The sequence below is a fragment of the Bos mutus genome, chromosome 11, assembly GCF_027580195.1.
Source record: "Bos mutus isolate GX-2022 chromosome 11, NWIPB_WYAK_1.1, whole genome shotgun sequence".
NCBI classification, from domain to species: Eukaryota; Metazoa; Chordata; class Mammalia; order Artiodactyla; family Bovidae; genus Bos; species Bos mutus.
In genome coordinates, this window is record NC_091627.1 from 86,041,454 (window position 1) to 86,058,164 (window position 16,711).

The 16,711-nt window shown below is 45.3% G+C and overlaps 1 protein-coding gene across 1 annotated transcript; it reads left to right on the top strand.

The window, feature by feature from the left end:
* The first annotated feature begins 8,146 nt into the window (after positions 1–8,146).
* On the top strand, positions 8,147–16,684 carry CYP1B1 (cytochrome P450 family 1 subfamily B member 1). Its single transcript, XM_014477564.2, has 3 exons — positions 8,147–8,543; positions 8,970–10,001; positions 12,846–16,684. Exons 2-3 carry the CDS (start codon positions 8,971–8,973, stop codon positions 13,432–13,434), a joined length of 1,620 nt encoding a protein of 539 aa, XP_014333050.2. The 5' UTR covers positions 8,147–8,543; position 8,970; the 3' UTR covers positions 13,435–16,684.
* The last annotated feature ends 27 nt before the right edge of the window (positions 16,685–16,711 follow it).

A 16,711-nucleotide genomic window follows, 5' to 3' on the forward strand; every position in this document is an offset into this window, starting at 1 on the left:
TCCCAGAGCCTCTGCTCTGTGGGAGGGACTGGCCCAGAGCCTGACTTGGAGGAAGGCACCCGGCTCGGCCTCCTCCAGGACCTTTTGGGAGCGTGGCATCCTCCTGCCTAAAGAGCTGCCTCTGCTCTGAGGGTCCTGAAGTGGAGCGTGTCCATCTGGGTGAGCTGAAACAAGGTGAGAAAGAAGTACTGCATGGCTCCATCTGGGAGCTGGAGGAAAACGCAAATTGGCTGTTGATGCTGAGCCCTTCTGCCAAGAGCAGATGGCTCTGAGGTTGGCCTTTTCAGGCAGCGGCAAATGGCTTCCCTCAGAGTAATGATCATAACTGATGCGTCTGAGCCCCTCCCTGGTACCAGGCACTGTTCTTCTAAAGCTGTACATGTATTAGCTCGTTTAGTCCTGAAGTAGGTACTGGCGTGGTCTCTGTTTTACTCAAATGTGAACTGGACCCAGAAAGCTATTTGCAGCAGCTAGAGTCACTCGGTTATGAGTGGTAGAGGCAGAACCCTGCGGGCTCTGGAGTTGGGGGCTACTGACCACTCATGTGCTGCCTCAGAAAGAAAAGGAGGCTGTGGCTGTTGTCACCTTAGGCTTCCAGGAGGTTGCAGGCGGTTGGGTGAGGGTGTGTCACCCCAAAGCGTCACCCTGAACCAAGCAGGCTATGTTTATCTCTGTGAGGTCCAAGTCCTTACGTGACTCTGATTTTATTGGACAGGAATAAGGGCGTAGTACTAGTGGTAACAATAATAAATAACGGCTAGCTTTTATTGAGAACTCACTCTTTGCCATCAACTGTGCTAATTGGTATCCTCATAATATCTCATTTAATCCTCACAGTGACCCCCTGTGGCTGGGATATTATGATCCCTTTTGTACAAATGAGGATACTTGGGCTAAGAAGAGTTAACTACCATGGCCAAGGTCACTGCTTATAAGTCAAAGAGCTGGGCCTTACACCCAAGAGTGCCTGGCTCCAGAAGCCAAATTCCTAATGATGTGTTATGCTGGCTTTACTGCTTTTAATCTCCTCTGGAAGACTGACAAACCTAGAAGGCGTTTTGGGCCTGTGCCCAGGGGCCTGTCATCATCTCGGAGGGGACATTGAGGCACGCTGAGGTCACTCTCCTACCCTGGATTCTGTGATGTCTTCCATAGAGATATGGAAATCCGGAATGCTCCCCCCACTAATGTCTTATCAGCTTTAATCTGGGGATTTCCCTCACCTGTCAAGAAGAGGAGATGATCTGAGCACAAGCATACCAATCTTTAAAGGAAAGAACAGATCTGAAAGACAAGTAATCCCTTTGTTTTGTTTTCATTCTACATTTGCAAAGCTAAATTAAAGCAATCATTCTTTATAGAAGGAAAAGTTTGTTGGTACATGCTACTGGGTACAAAATCCCAGGTTCCAGATGCAAACTGGCCGTCTTTGTGGAAGACAAGGAGGTGTTAGCAAGACCCTTTAAAATGCATACCCCTTTGATTCAAGATTCTCCACTGGGAAAACATTTGCAAATGTATACAGAATTGCACAGAAAAGTGAAGTCACCGCAATGGAGTCTCAAATAAGTTGGAAAGAACACAAACGGTCTTCAAAGAGAAATGGCTAAATAAATTATGTTACAGTCATACTACGCAGTAGTTTAAAAGCATGTGGTAGGTAGATCTATACCTTCTGTTGAAGTTGCCAAGACAACTGTTAAGTTGAAAAAAAATCACTGAACAGTAATTTTAGTATGATCTCATTTGTATTAAAAATATACACATATGCACAAGCATATGCTATACATAAGTGGAAGACACATGATTCTTGTGGCTGCACATGAGAAGGGGTAGGAGCATGGGCTTTCCTAATTCTCTGCATATTCTTATACACTGATTGAATCTTTTGCAACAAGAGTATGTTTGTATACTATGCGTGGGTGTGTTTTAAGAATTTATATCTGGTCAAAACTGAAAAATAATATATACAAATTGTATAATATTATAACATGCCTGAGTGCTAAGTCGCTTCAGGCGTGTCTGACTCTGTGTGACGCTATGGACGGCACTGGGCCAGGCTCCTCTGTCCATGGAATATTCCAGGCAAGAATACTGGAATGGGTTGCCATTTCCTACTCCAGGAGATCTTCCCAACCCAGAGATTGAACCTGCATCTCTTAAGTCTCCTACATTGGCAGGTAGGTTCTTTACCAATAGCGCCACTTGGGAAGCCCTAATATTGTATGCTCAAAATTCTCCAAGCCAGGCTTCAGCAATACGTGAACCATGAACTTCCAAATGTTCAAGCTGGTTTTAGAAAAGGCAGAGGAACCAGAGACCAAATTGCCAACATCCGCTGGATCATCGAAAAAGCAAGAGAGTTCCAGAAAAACATCTATTTCTGCTTTATTGACTATGCCAAAGCCTTTGACTGTGTGGATCACAATAAACTGTGGAAAATTCTGAAAGACATGGGAATACCAGCCCACCTGACCTGCCTCTTGAGAAATTTGTATGCAGGTCAGGAAGCAACAGTTAGAACTGGACATGGAACAACAGACTGGTTCCAGATAGGAAAAGGAGTACGTCAAGGCTGTATATCGTCACCCTGCTTATTTAACTTATACGCAGAGCACATCATGAGAAATGCTGGGCTGGAAGAAGCACAAGCTGGAATCAAGATTGCTGGGAGAAATATCAATAACGTCAGATATGCAAATGACACCACCCTTATGGCAGAAAGTGAAGAGGAACTTAAAAGCCTCTTGATGAAGGTGAAAGTGGAGAGTGAAAAAGTTGGCTTAAAACTCAACATTCAGAAAACTAAGATCATGGCATTTGGTTCCATCACTTCATGGGAAATAGATGGGGAAACAGTGGAAACAGTGGCAGACTTTATTTTGGGGGGCTTCAAAATCACTGCAGATGGTGACTGCAGCCATGAAATTAAAAGACGCTTACTCCTTGGAAGAAAAGTTATGACCAACCTGGATAGCATATTCAAATGCAGAGACATTACTTTGCCAACAAAGGTCCGTCTAGTCAAGGCTATGGTTTTTCCAGTGCTCATGTATGGATGTGAGAGTTGGACTGTGAAGAAAGCTGAGCGCTGAAGAATTGATGCTTTTGAACTGTGGTGTTGGAGAAGACTCTTGAGAGTCCAAGGGACTCTGCAAGGAGATCCAACCAGTCCATTCTGAAGGAGATCAGCCCTGGGATTTCTTTGGAAGGAATGATGCTAAAGCTGAAACTCCAGTACTTTGGCCACCTCACGCGAAGAGTTGACTCACTGGAAAAGACCCTGATGCTGGGAGGGACTGGGGGCAGGAGGAGAAGGGGACGACAGAGGATGAGATGGCTGGATGGCATCACTGACTCGATGGATGTGAGTCTGAGTGAACTCCGGGAGTTGGTGATGGACAGGGAGGCCTAGTGTGCTGCGATTCATGGGGTCGCAAAGAGTCGGACACGACTGAGCAACTGAACTGAACTGAATATTGTAACATGATATATTAAATATTTATATATATATAAAATATTGTGTATGCATAATAATGTAGATATATAATATAAACCAAAGTCCAAAGATTTTTGTCATAGAAGTAGTCCAGAGTGGGCCAGTGGTCACCTGGCCACTAGACTTGTTTTCCCCATATTACTTTCCAGCTTCTGTTGTGATCTTGGCCTCAGAGGCCATAAGAGTATCAACATGGCCTCCATGGGCTGGAAGCTTCAAAATGTATTTAATGGAAATAAATGGAAAATCTCATATTTTTTTTTAAATCAATTGTACAAGTGCAATGAAAGACTCAGAATGGTATTAAGTCTCAAGATAAAAGATAAAGACCTTAATTTATCACAAGCTTAGATACTTTAAAATAGCCCTAAAACTTAGTTTGCATTAAAAAGAAACACGGCATGATTGGTGGGAAGTAACCACAGCTCTCGGGGTTGGACAAGATCTCATCTTTGGGGTATTGTGTTTAGTTTTAGGTACATACCTAGCCATATTGAAGAGCTGCTAAAGCAAAATCCCATGAAGAAAACCAACTTCTATACTGATGACTTAAGGGCTGAGCTTTCTTGGCTATGGGTTCCAGGCAAAAAGCATCTATCTTGGGGCTTCCCTGGTGGCTCAGTGGCAAAGAATCTGCCTGCTAGTGTGGGAGACACAGGTTTGATCCCTGACCCAGGAAGATCCCACATGCCTTGGAGCAACCAAGCCTGTGCGCCAGCCACAACTACTGAGCCTGTGCTCTGGAGCCTGGGAGCCACAACTTCTGATCCACGTGCTGTAACTTCTGAAGCCTAGAGCCAGTGCTCTGCAACAAGTCTAGAACCAGTTCTCTGCAATAAGAGAAGCCACAGCAATGAGAAGCCTGCGCATTGCAAGTAGAGAGTAGCCCCTACTTGTTGCAACTAGAGAAAGCGCATGTAGCAGTGAAGACCCAGCACTGCAAAAAATAAATAATTTTTTAAAAAAGCATCTATCTCAGTTGCTGATTTATTATTATTATTATTTTGTGTTATCCTTCAACCCAAAATGAAGGACAGAAGCAGGATACCTGAGGACAGAGGGGCCTCTTACCTTTTGTTTCCCAGCAGAGTCTGGACACGACTGAGCGACTTCACTTTCACTTTTCACTTTCATGCATTGGAGAAGGAAATGGCAACCCACTGCAGTGTTCTTGCCTGGAGAATCCCAGGAATGGGGGAGCCTGGTGGGCTGCCATCTATGGGGTTGCACAGAGTTGGACACAACTGAAGTGACTTAGCAGCAGCATGTTCTCCCTACCTCCATCTCTCTTTTTCTGAAAAGAGACTTAGCCCTTTGGCCACAGGGGTGGCCTGATGCCAAGCTGGCACAATGGAATCCTTCCAGGGGCTTGAAAAATGACCCTGAAAAGGACATGTTCTCTTTTTTGGGGGGTGGTGGTTAATTTGAGGCTGCCCATGGCCAGCTTTCCTGCTATATGAAGAGAGTATATGGGATGAAACCCAAGCAGAGACTAGCATGCTAGACAGTGGGAGAGCAGCCCCAGGTCCTTCCATCCTGTGAGGTACCACCTTTATCCTTTCCTTCATGTGAGCCAGTGCATTTCTGTCCTGCTTAAACACGCTTAAGCTGGATTTCTCTTCTATGGAATCAATACAACACAAGGTATTTTAAATCTCTTCCTTGAACTATCTCTCTAGCTTCGCTGTTCTTTTGAAAGTTATCTGTACCAAACAATTCAAATGTTGAGTTTAGGGGTGGGCAAAATCCCCATATTGTGTGTTATTGACTGAAAGGAGATCCCTGGGCCTTAGACACTGGCTTTGAGCAACTGATAACTTAGAGTCTGGTATGGATATTCACTAGAGTGAGGGCTCCACCATGAGCTACGTCAAGGGTACCCGCAGGCCTCTCTGGATTTATCCTGAGTCTTCATCAGGTATTGGATGGGCCTTCCAACAGAGGTCTACACCAAAAAGCCCGGGAGAAGCCAAAGCCCAGTGTTACCACAGCCAGTCTTTTTGGCTTGTCCTAACTGATAAAGCCTATCTTTCTGACAGCATTTACCTAACTGGTTCCTCTGCCTTTTAAAGCCTTGTCCTGCAACAAGAGCTGAATCCAGGGCATCATGGCTTGAAAGGTACGTTGAACTATTTGCTGTGGCAGGCAGGTATGTATCTAGTTTATCTAAAAGCTATATAGGAGGTCTTAGAAACAGCTCTGTTTTGTAGTTTTTAAGATAGGTATTTACTTGGTTTAAAAGCACCTCCATTCCTCTGATTCTGGTAGAAATACTGTGATAAAAGCTTTCAGGAACGTTGCCAGCTCAAAATTGGTAGTAGCCCATACACAATTCTTGTCTACTAAATTCAAGTCTGATGAGAGACTGATACCTGCAGCAATCTTCAATTATTAGACAAGGGTCTTGCTAAACTTAGATATTATAAGGTTGCTATGAAATTCATTTCAAATGATATATATGCCAGCGGAGCCCTGGGAAACCAATTCCTATTTACTCAGTTGCTCAAAAACTAACTTTATTACAGAACTGAGTACCCCATAATAAAGTATGAAGTCATTTCCAGAGAACCTCTCAAAAGCTACTGAAGGCAGAATTTTACAAAAAGGCATTTTCTTATCAAGTAAGATATTTTAATGTTGGTTTCAATCTTTCAAAAAGTCAAACTCTTAAGAAGTTTATTTTTCTTTAGAATTTAACCAGTTATTTCAAAGTCAGCTATGAAGCACAATCCACAGGCCTCCTTCATTCAAAACCAATTTACCTGCAAAAGATGAGCATACTATTTCTTTAGAATCCTCAAGATTCAATTCTCTAAAACAAATCTCCCTGCCCCACCCCCGCCAAAAACCCCAGAAATTATTTTAAAAAATTCTTCCAGCTGATTTTTTTTTTTTTTAGACAGGCAGGAAAGAATGCATTTGTGCCTTTTATCTGAGGCTTTTCTTCAGCATAAACAAGTATGATGGAGCTGGAGTGCAACTTCGTGGGTTCAAATCCTGGGTCCACCTCTTATTAGCTAATAAAAGGTAGAGTGGGGGAGTACAGAACCACCTCACTTTGCCCAGGGAAGCATTTCAATCATTTACTTGGAAAAAGAAATCATTTAAGGTTATATCGTATGATTGTAAATGTATGCGTGTGAACTTGGGTAAATCATATAACCTTTCTGAACCCGTTTCCTCATCTGTAAACTGGCAAACAGTAGAGATTGGCCGCGCCGGTAAACCTCAAAGCACACGGCTGGTACTTGGTAAGCGCCCAACTTCTTTACTTATTCTTGGTAACCCCCGAGGCTCGGAAGCACACTTCCTACCTGAATAACTACCATTCATCCCCCGGGCTCGCCCTTTCCCCAACCTTTCGGAAAAGATCTTTTTTTCTCCAGGGTCTTTAAAATACTTTGTACCAGCCGGCAGGAAAGGGTGCTGCGCCTTGGGGCTTCCACTTGGGCAGGAGAGTCCCGTTCAGAGCGCGCGCGCGCGCGCCCAGACGCGGCCTTGGAGCGGTGGCCGGGAGGGCGCGGCTGTGCGTGCGCCGCGGAGGGTGGTGGCGGTCGGCATCCCGCCCTCGGCCGCCGCCCCCGCCGCCGCCTCGGCGTGTCAGGTGCCGTGAGAAGCGCCGAGGGATATGACTAGAGCCGACTTTCCAGAAGCAGCGCACGCAAGGCACAGCTCCGCACGCAAGGGGGAGGCGACAGCAGAAGAAACTTTTCAACCCAATAAAGTTCGCAGGCTCTCGGAGATTGGCCTCCTCCTTCTCACCCCCCTCCCGCCCCACCCCCTCCACTCCTCCAGGAATCTTCAGAGCGCCCTCCCTCTCCTGCTCTCCGCAGGGTGCGTCCCAGCTCGGCTCTCCGCCGGGCGCCCCCGGTCTCCGACGCGGCCAGCTTTGCTCCGCGTTCTCCAGTGGGCGGCGCCACCTGGAGGAGTTTCTACGCGGGAAACCTCCAGGCAGCTGTGGCGCGCCAGCTCTGGCCTTTGTATGCCAAGGAAGTCGGGGTCCCGGGGGGGGAGCTGTGTCCTTCAGGGCTTCTTGATCTCGCCGCCCAAGGTGGAAGGAGAACTTTGCGCGCCAAAGGGCCTGACCTGATGGGTCGATATGCTTGCGAGAACGTTAAACTACAAATAAAGCAACTCGGGATGCAGTAAGGCAAACCTTCACCACAACCGAGTTTTCTTTTCCAAGCTGACAGGTTTGCTTTCCCGGTTAGGGCGCCCGAGGATCTCGAGCGATTTTCTCTCGGGGAAGGAAGCCCAGGCCACGGAAAGGGTAGAGAGGTTGTGCGCTCGGGGCGTGGAGCGCGCTCCCACCGAAAGCGCAGGAGTGGTGCTCAGGTGGTGTCCCGAGCGAGCGTCCAGAGAAACTGCGGCCTCGATCGGAAGTGGCTGTGAGGAAGGGTGATTTGGGGGAAACGCAAAGTTCTCGCCGCCGCTTCCAGGAAAGCCACCAGCTACTGCTCCAAGGCCGTCGGGGCGCGCAGGGACTGCCTCGCGTGACCACCAGCGCGCGGTGACCCCAGTCGTAGTCCGAGAGGCCTGTTCCAGAGCGCCCCGCCTTCCCTCTGCAAGCCCCGCCCCTGCCAGGTCCGGTTGCCTCCTCCCCACTCACAGACCTTAAAAAAGAGAGGCGGGATGGCGCGCTTTACTCTCCAGAGTGACTGTGCAAACCGACCACGCCTCTGCGACGCCAGCTGTCAGAGCCTTGCAGGGGGTTGTGAGGGCTGGCAGTTGACTCCATTCATCGACCCTCAATCGCAACTCTCACGCGGTGAGAAAACCCTGACTTTGCCGAGGCTCAGGTGCAGCGAGGCTCGGCAAAGCAAACTCCTTTCTGCGTCCCTATCCCAGACCGAGCGCCCCCGGCTCTGACGACCCCTAGAGACTCCAGAGTGGGCGCTGAAGTTCCCAGAGCTGGCAACAGGTGTCCAGGGTCGGCTTCCGATTTTCTGGAGACATTGAGATTGCGGTCTTGAACCCCACAAGGGCCCCAGTCCGTTCTCCCAGCCGGCCGTCTGGCGCTGCTGGAAACCGCGCCTCCTCGCAGGTCAGTGTGTCAGCTGAGCCGCCTTCCTGCGGCCTCTTGTGACGCGTGGGTTCTCACACATCAGAAGTGGCGGGGGTCGCAGGGGCCGGGGTGGTAGGCATTTAGAGGGAACTGAGCGCCACACCTTGATGCCCGCTGTGTTGTCCTTGAATTGCAGGAACCGTTACGCGGCTGAGGCGGGGTCGGGGGAATCGGGTCATAGAGAGGCGGAAACACGACCCTTCCCCTCGCTTTTGGGCAATGGGTTTGGGATGGCAAGAGGCGTGTTCAACTGCTTCTTCAGTGAGCTAGCCCTGATCTGACCTACGCGCTACCTCCTGCCTACCCAACAGTGCACGGTAGCCCGAGGCAGGTGGATAGGAGCTTGGGGCGCCCTCTTCTTTCTCTGCCTACCTGAGTGTCACGCCTTCGCCCTTCTCTCCCCAGCATGGCCACTGGCCTCAGCCCGGACGATCACCTGTCGCCGACCCTTCTGTCGGTCCAGCAGACCATGCTCCTTCTGCTGCTCTCGGTGCTGGCCGCAGTGCACGTGGGCCAGTGGCTGTTGAGGCAGCGGCGGCGGCAGCCGGGCTCCGCGCCCCCCGGTCCCTTTGCTTGGCCGCTGATCGGAAATGCGGCGTCAATGGGCTCGGCGCCGCACCTCTTGTTCGCACGTCTGGCGCGGCGCTACGGCGACGTCTTCCAGATCCATCTCGGCAGCTGCCGGGTGGTGGTGCTGAACGGCGAGCGCGCCATCCGCCAGGCGCTGGTGCACCAGAGCGCGGCCTTCGCCGACCGGCCGCCTTTCGCCTCTTTCCGCTTGGTGTCCGGTGGCCGCAGCCTGGCTTTCGGCCAGTACTCGGAGAGCTGGAAGGCGCAGCGGCGCGCGGCGCACAGCACGATGCGAGCCTTCTCCACGCGCCAGCCGCGCGGCCGCCGGGTCCTCGAGGGCCACGTGGTAGGCGAGGTGCGGGAGTTGGTAGAGCTGCTGGTGCGCCGCAGCGCGGGCGGCGCCTTCCTAGACCCGCGGCCACTGACCCTGGTGGCCGTGGCCAATGTCATGAGCGCTCTGTGCTTCGGCTGCCGCTACAGCCACGACGACGCCGAGTTCCTCGAATTGCTCAGCCACAACGAGGAGTTTGGGCGCACTGTGGGCGCGGGCAGCCTGGTGGACGTGCTGCCCTGGCTGCAGCGCTTCCCTAACCCCGTGCGCACTGCCTTCCGTGAATTCGAGCAGCTCAATCGCAACTTCAGCAACTTCGTTCTAGACAAGTTCCTGAGGCACCGCGAAAGCCTCCGGCCCGGGGCCGCCCCCCGCGACATGATGGACGCTTTCATCCACTCGGCGGGGGCTGACTCTGGCGATGGTGGCCCGCGCCTGGACGTAGACTACGTGCCGGCCACGGTCACAGACATCTTCGGCGCCAGCCAGGATACTCTCTCCACCGCGCTGCAGTGGCTGCTCGTTCTCTTCACCAGGTAAAGCCTCCAGGAGGCTCGGGTCGGCCTTCCCCCCTCCCTCCGTAAAAGGTGGAGTGGAATTAGAATATGCTGAGGTCGCGACTAGCGCTCAAGGAGGGTTTGGGGTTTCGCTGCGGGTCCCCACCTGCCAAAGCTGAGACCGAGTCCAGAAAGCGCGTCTCTGGAAGGCACCGTGCGTTTTGCACCGTGCGTTTTGCACGCTCCACCCAACCGCGCCGGGACGGCTCGGCATCGCTGATCTTGGAGCTCACCGCTCCTAGAGGGGATAAATTTGTGTGAAACCACTTGGAATAGCAAGATTAAGTGCCCAAGATCATCCCCCGATCTCCCACATTGGCACGGAGAAGCAAAATTGGAAATGTTCGAAAGGAAAGGGCAGCGTAGTAAAAAATATGTTAAGTAAGCACGCCTAATCGGCTCGGCTGGTCTTCAGCGCTGACTGGAGGCCGTCTGGCCTCGGAGCCAAAAGCCAACCGCCCTTCAAGGCTTTGTATCGCGATATAGCTAGTGTTCGGCGGCGGAGCCTCAAGGACCGATAATCCAAAGCTTTAGGAAAGCAACCAGAAACCAGAGGATTGTGCTGGGCGTATAAAACCGCCGCTCTAGGCGTATAAAACCGCCTTTCTAGGCGTAGAGGTGTCGGTGTAAAGAATAGGAGAAGCCATAACTTTAGCAAACGCTGAGCTGCATATGTTATAGAAAGGAAGCTGAGTATCTGGGTGGCACCTGCTAACCTCTCGGATCCCTGGGCTCGGCTGGGTTAAGTTGATCCTCAGCCGCGGACCTCTGCTGAATTTGTACACGCACGAATTAAACATGTCTCCGGTATCCCCAGATCAAGCAAATATAACATAAATTTTACATAGGTTATAGTTATTTTAAAAGACGAGCCGTTGATTTACATGGGCGGCCGGTATTTTACCTGGCATCCTTACCCCAGGGGCAAATGTCTCATTCAAGGCAAGTCTTGATTGCTTTGAGAGACCAGAAATCCTGGTTATGCAATCTGGCGCACAGGTAGGGGAAGCTGGAAAGTAAAAACTTCTTTTGTTAGAATCCACTGCATCAGAATCCTGTATTTCCTTAGATACTGCTTTCACAATTTGGGGGGGGGTGTATATTTAAAATCACTTTTCAGTATTAATATCATGGAAACACATATGGAGGAGGGGCAGAAATCGCATAATAAGAGTCAATAATAGATCAGGAAGAGGACAATTCCAAAATGGGATCAATAAATCCTTTGCTTCCCCAGATAAGCGTGTTATCTTTTGAAACTGCCTTTCTTTCTTTTTTTCACCAGAAACCGAATTGTAAATCGTTTTCCGTGTACTCCAATTGGGCAGCAAAAGGGAATAAAACAATTTGGGGGTCACTTTCAATTCACTATAGCTGATGAAAAGTTCTTCTTTTTAGTGAAAAGACAATATGATGGGGTTGGCAAATTGCATTTCCTATTTTTTATGTAACTTATGGAAATGCAGCTATGCCCATTAATTTATGTATTGTCTGTAGCTGCTTCTACCCCATAGCACAAGCTGGGAGGTAAGAGGGCTTGATCCACAAAGCCTAAAATATTTACTCTCTGGCCCTCTATGAAAAAAGTTTGCAAATCTCTGAAAAATCACCCATAATGTCATCACAGGCACACTTAAATTTTTTTTTCAAAGTTGTAGTAATTACACATTTTTTTACTTCTGACATTTCCACTTACTATAGTGGCCATTTCCCTGTCTTTTATTTATTTATTTTTTTCCCTGTCTTTTAAACTTTAGTAATTTTTTACTACACAATTTTAGTAATTTTTATGGCTGTATAATATTTTGCCATAGTAACAGATCATTATATACAATCATTTATTATGTTTGTCTAAATATTTTTTTAAAGAGTGAGCTATTTTAATGTTTCTGCTATATTTTAATGTTTCAGCTGTATTTAAAATTTTAGCTATTATGGTTACTTTTTTTATACCTGCTAAGTTATTTCCTGAAAATAAATTTCCAGACATGGATCACTGGCTTTTAAAAGAGTGGGGAGAAATTACCCTTATAGATCTTGCTTTGTAATAAGATTTTGTTTTCCAATAGGATTGTACTAGTTTTATCGGCAACAGTGAATAAATGTTACAGTCTACCATAATCTCATGAACATTAGGGATTTGCTTTTAAAGTTAGAAGATATGTACCTTTATCTATCAGGATACCAATGATCTTTGTATAAAATGAGAACATTGTGTTCTCTGGAATTGTCTAGGGAGATGAAGAAAAAAAGAATTCACTTTCAGGGTTACATTTTAATTTTTGTGGGCCCCAAGTGCTTTTGCCTTTGAGGACACCTTACTCCATAAAATTTTTTTAAATTAAACTTTATGACTATATTGGTATAAAGATTAGCATGTTAAAATTATAAAACATTTTCATTGGCCTAAAAGCTTTTATTCTTCTGATTTTAAAAGAAATGAGTTTTCATGAGTTCCTAAAAAGTATTGTATGTCCCCGGCACTTTCTGCTGTATCCAGTGGAGAGAAGTCATCCTTACCCTTGTCATGCTTTTTCAGGCTGAGAAAACTTAGACCCTTTTTTAACTTATGATGGGGAAGAGAGTTAGAGCTGTGTGAGACTTATTATAGGAAATATAACTGTTATACTCCATCTTGTAATAAAGTGATAAATTAGGAAACTGTTTTTGATTTTTTTTTTCTGGAAATGTTAATTCAATTACTGATTCAGATAGCCAGTTTAAAGAATGGTGGTATAAAAATAAATTGTAATGGGCTTTCTAGATGAAAGAAGGATCAGTGTTCCTCATTGACTTTCTCTCTCTGCCCTTAACACCAAACAGGTATTCGGAAGTGCAGGCGCGGGTACAGGCAGAACTGGATCAAGTGGTGGGTAGGCACCGGCTGCCCACCCTGGAGGACCAGCCCCGCTTGCCCTACGTCATGGCCTTTCTTTATGAAGCCATGCGCTTCTCCAGCTTTGTGCCCGTCACCATTCCGCACGCCACCACGGCTAACGCTTCCGTCTTGGGCTACCACATCCCCAAGGACACGGTGGTGTTTGTTAACCAGTGGTCCGTGAATCATGATCCGGTGAAGTGGTCGAACCCAGAGGACTTTGACCCAACCCGATTCTTGGACAAGGATGGCCTCATCAACAAGGACTTGACGGGCAGCGTGATGGTTTTTTCTGTGGGCAAACGGCGGTGCATCGGGGAAGAGATTTCTAAGATGCAGCTGTTTCTCTTCATCTCCATCCTTGCTCACCAGTGCAATTTCAAGGCCAATCCAGACGAGCCTTCGAAAATGGATTTTAATTACGGCCTGACCATTAAACCCAAGTCATTTAAAATCAATGTGACTCTCAGAGAGTCTATGGAGCTCCTTGATAGTGCTGTCCAAAAGTTACAAGTGGAGAAAGAGTGCCAGTGAGAAGCCAGAGGCAAGCAGAAATTTTATAAGTATGCAAGTCGGGAGATGGGAGTAAAATTACAGTTTTTTTTCCCCCCTAGCTCCTCTGTGCCACTTTCTCAATTAGTCTCTAAAATGAGCGTAAACCAACTGACCCACAGATGATGTGCTTTGCACACGTGTCTTCAGAATAGTACCTCACGAGCCCTGGGCTGTGTAGGGGCTCCAGGAGACGTTTTGAGTGAAAGAGCTAAAGGGCCCAAAGAATTTTTTTACATATATTGAATGTTGCCAATAATAATTTCTTGAGGGAGCTTTCTTTGGAGTTAAAACACACATATACATATACACAGAACTACCTAATAAAGAGGCATTTCAGTAACCATGCCTTGCTTGGTGGGGTCCAAGGTTATGTTCTGTATGCTCTATAGAAAATTGTATTAAGCAGTTTTAGGAAATATTGTTGAATATGCAAAGATGAATAATTTCAGTGTAAGATTGGATGTGATCTGGGCTAATAAGGGAAAAAATAAAGACCAGAAATTCTCTTCTCACTTTTTCAATAAAATAGCTTAGTTAGGCTCTAATATCTATGGGTGGATTTATCTTTTTTGCCCACTGATGTGCTGCCTCTTACTTTATGGGATGAGTCATAAAGTTATTTGCTCAGAAGGAAATCAACTGTAGTTGATTTAGTGGGGTTCAGTGATTTCATGAATTTTAAACTATAAATTGTTAAATTGTAAAAAATTCCAAGCTGAAGACATACCTCGTTTGGTTACTAAAGTACAGAATTTCAATTATGAAGAAAAAAAATTTATCAGCTCAGCTAAACTTTAAGTTTTGTGATTATAACATACTGACTTCAATAAATCTCATAGGTTAAAAAAAAAATCACCAAATAGTGTTCAAGATGTATGTATATATTATATAATTATTCAGTACCAATATGTATTAGTTATTTTATCACTAAATGGTATTAGTTATTTTGGTCAAGGAAAGGTTGAACAATGTCTTTTATAATATCACAGCATATAGAAAAGTACAACCAATTTAACCAATTTTAATTCAAATACATAGTATGAGCTTGATTAAATCAAATACCTGTTTTTGACATCATGAAAACCAAGTTGAAGCAAAGTCTCTTCTCTCATTGGAAATTTGAATTGAAAAATCTTAAAATTGGATCCGAAAGATGTGTTCCTTATCACTTTACAGCATGTTTATTAAACTTATATTCGCAGTACAGAATATCTTCCAAACTGATTTAGTTCATATGTTATATTTCTAAACTCTTGTTGTGCTTAAAATTTTAATTTAGTTTTAAAGCCATTCTGATTATTGAGTTCCAGGAAGTTACTGGAAATCTGGCTATTAGCCTGTGGAAGGCAGGGAGACTGAATCTGTGTCTGCCTGGTGAACAGTGAAAAATGCCACGAACTATCTTGATGTTCTTTATTAAATAACATGGTAGGGAAGTCCCATTATAATGGACCTAGTTTTCCTTTTAAATAATTTTTTAGATAGCAGCGGTGTTTGTGTTTTGGAAAGTCAGAATTAGTCTTGGGAGATTGTTTTGAGGATGGCATTGGATTTCAGTGGTACCAATCAGATCGGCTGTGCTGTTTAAGATGGCCTATTGATCTTAAGCAGGCGGTCACTTTGGTAACTGTGAAGACCTAAAGCTTGAACAAAATATATATGTTCAGTTTATGTAAATAACTTGAAAACCTTTTTTCAAAAAGTGATGGAAGGTCGCAAAAGTACAAAGTGAAGTTTGGAGTTTTAACTTTCATTGCTCATAAATGTACAAAGGAAGTTGTGAAGTGTCCTAAAAGCTTACTGCTTGTTACATTTCATTAAGCTTTTTGGAATCTCTGTATCAAAATTATAAAAGAAAGAGTGTATGATTGTGGTGTGTGTTGGGACGGGCAGTGCAGGGGTAAGAGAAAGGAGTGAAAAATATGAAAAGAAAGAAAGATGGCTAAACATTCTCCCACTCATTCAGAATTAATTAATTTGTAGTATGAATATTTAGAAAAAAAAGTGTTTCATGGGCTAGTGTTGAATCCCAGGCAGATTTTAAAAAATCCACAGCATAGCAGCACTATTATAATGTGGAATTCTTATTAATAAACATTTTATACAATTTTAATTAATAAAATCTCACAGATGTACCTCTTGAATATGAAAAAATCTGTGCCAGTATTTTTAAAGGCCCCAAAGTCAACAGTAGAAATCAGGCTTACCCAATATGTTTCAATTTTTTTGGCACTGGCTATTCCAAAACATTGTTATCTACCCTTCCCTGTGCCCTGAACAGGGCTGAGACTGTAATTTGGGGCTGCCCTAGCCTACTTACTCTGAGAGACTTGTGGCAGCAAAAGTAATCGTGTACCAATCCGGATGCCTCATTAAGTCAACCAGATCCAGATGCTCTGTAATCTGTTTCTATGTACGTAGGCTCAATTCTTCTGGCGCTTTCAGTGATGAGAGAGCCGGGTTTACGAAGAAGACAATGAGGTGAGTACTGGGAGATTTCCTGGTTTATTTAATACGTTTGTAACCCAGTTCAAGGAAGGAAAGAAAAACCAAAAACAGACAAAAAAAAAAAAAACCCAAATTTGAGGGCTGCCGCAATCAGGTTACAGGCTCAATCAGAAAATCTAATTTTATTTCTGCCAGAGAAAGAATGTATTTGGTGGTCACCATTTTAGTCAGAATGTCTACTCCAGGTTATTGCAGTAGTTAAATATATTGTTTATGAAATGCTTCATTGATATATTAAAGCTTTGACTCAGTAAGAAAATTGCTTTTCTTTTTTTTTTTTTCCAAAACAAGAGGAAGATGTCTCAGGTTTGTTTTATGGATTATCTGAAAGCTTTCATGTCTCAGAACTTAGCCTTTACCTGTGAAATGCTATTACTGCCTTAACACTTTCATGTTAGATCTATATTAGATCAAATAGTTGCCTAGCATTATGTATGGATTTGTATGCTTTTTAGCCTTGACACAACTGTATAATACAAAGGTATACTTTAGTAGACGTTTATAATTCAAGGATAACCTCTTATTTAACCTTTTCTTGCTTTTGTATTTTATCATGTATGCTTTCCATCTGTACACAGCAACTATAATACTTGGTTGTAACGAAATAGATTTGTGGGGACATAGCATTGGTTTGATATACCAAATTTTAAAAATTCTATATCTGTAATTACCTATAATAGGACACCACTGCCAAAATAATAAAAATCACTTTCATAATCTTGTCAGGAAGTTTTTCTTTATGTTGTAG

Excerpts from the sequence above, each read along its gene's own strand:
- CYP1B1 (XM_014477564.2), top strand. The coding sequence starts at position 8,971 with ATGGCCACTGGCCTCAGCCCGGACGATCACCTGTCGCCGACCCTTCTG. Across the intron at positions 10,002-12,845 it reads CTGCTCGTTCTCTTCACCAG|GTATTCGGAAGTGCAGGCGC; the intron begins GTAAAGCCTCCA and ends AACACCAAACAG.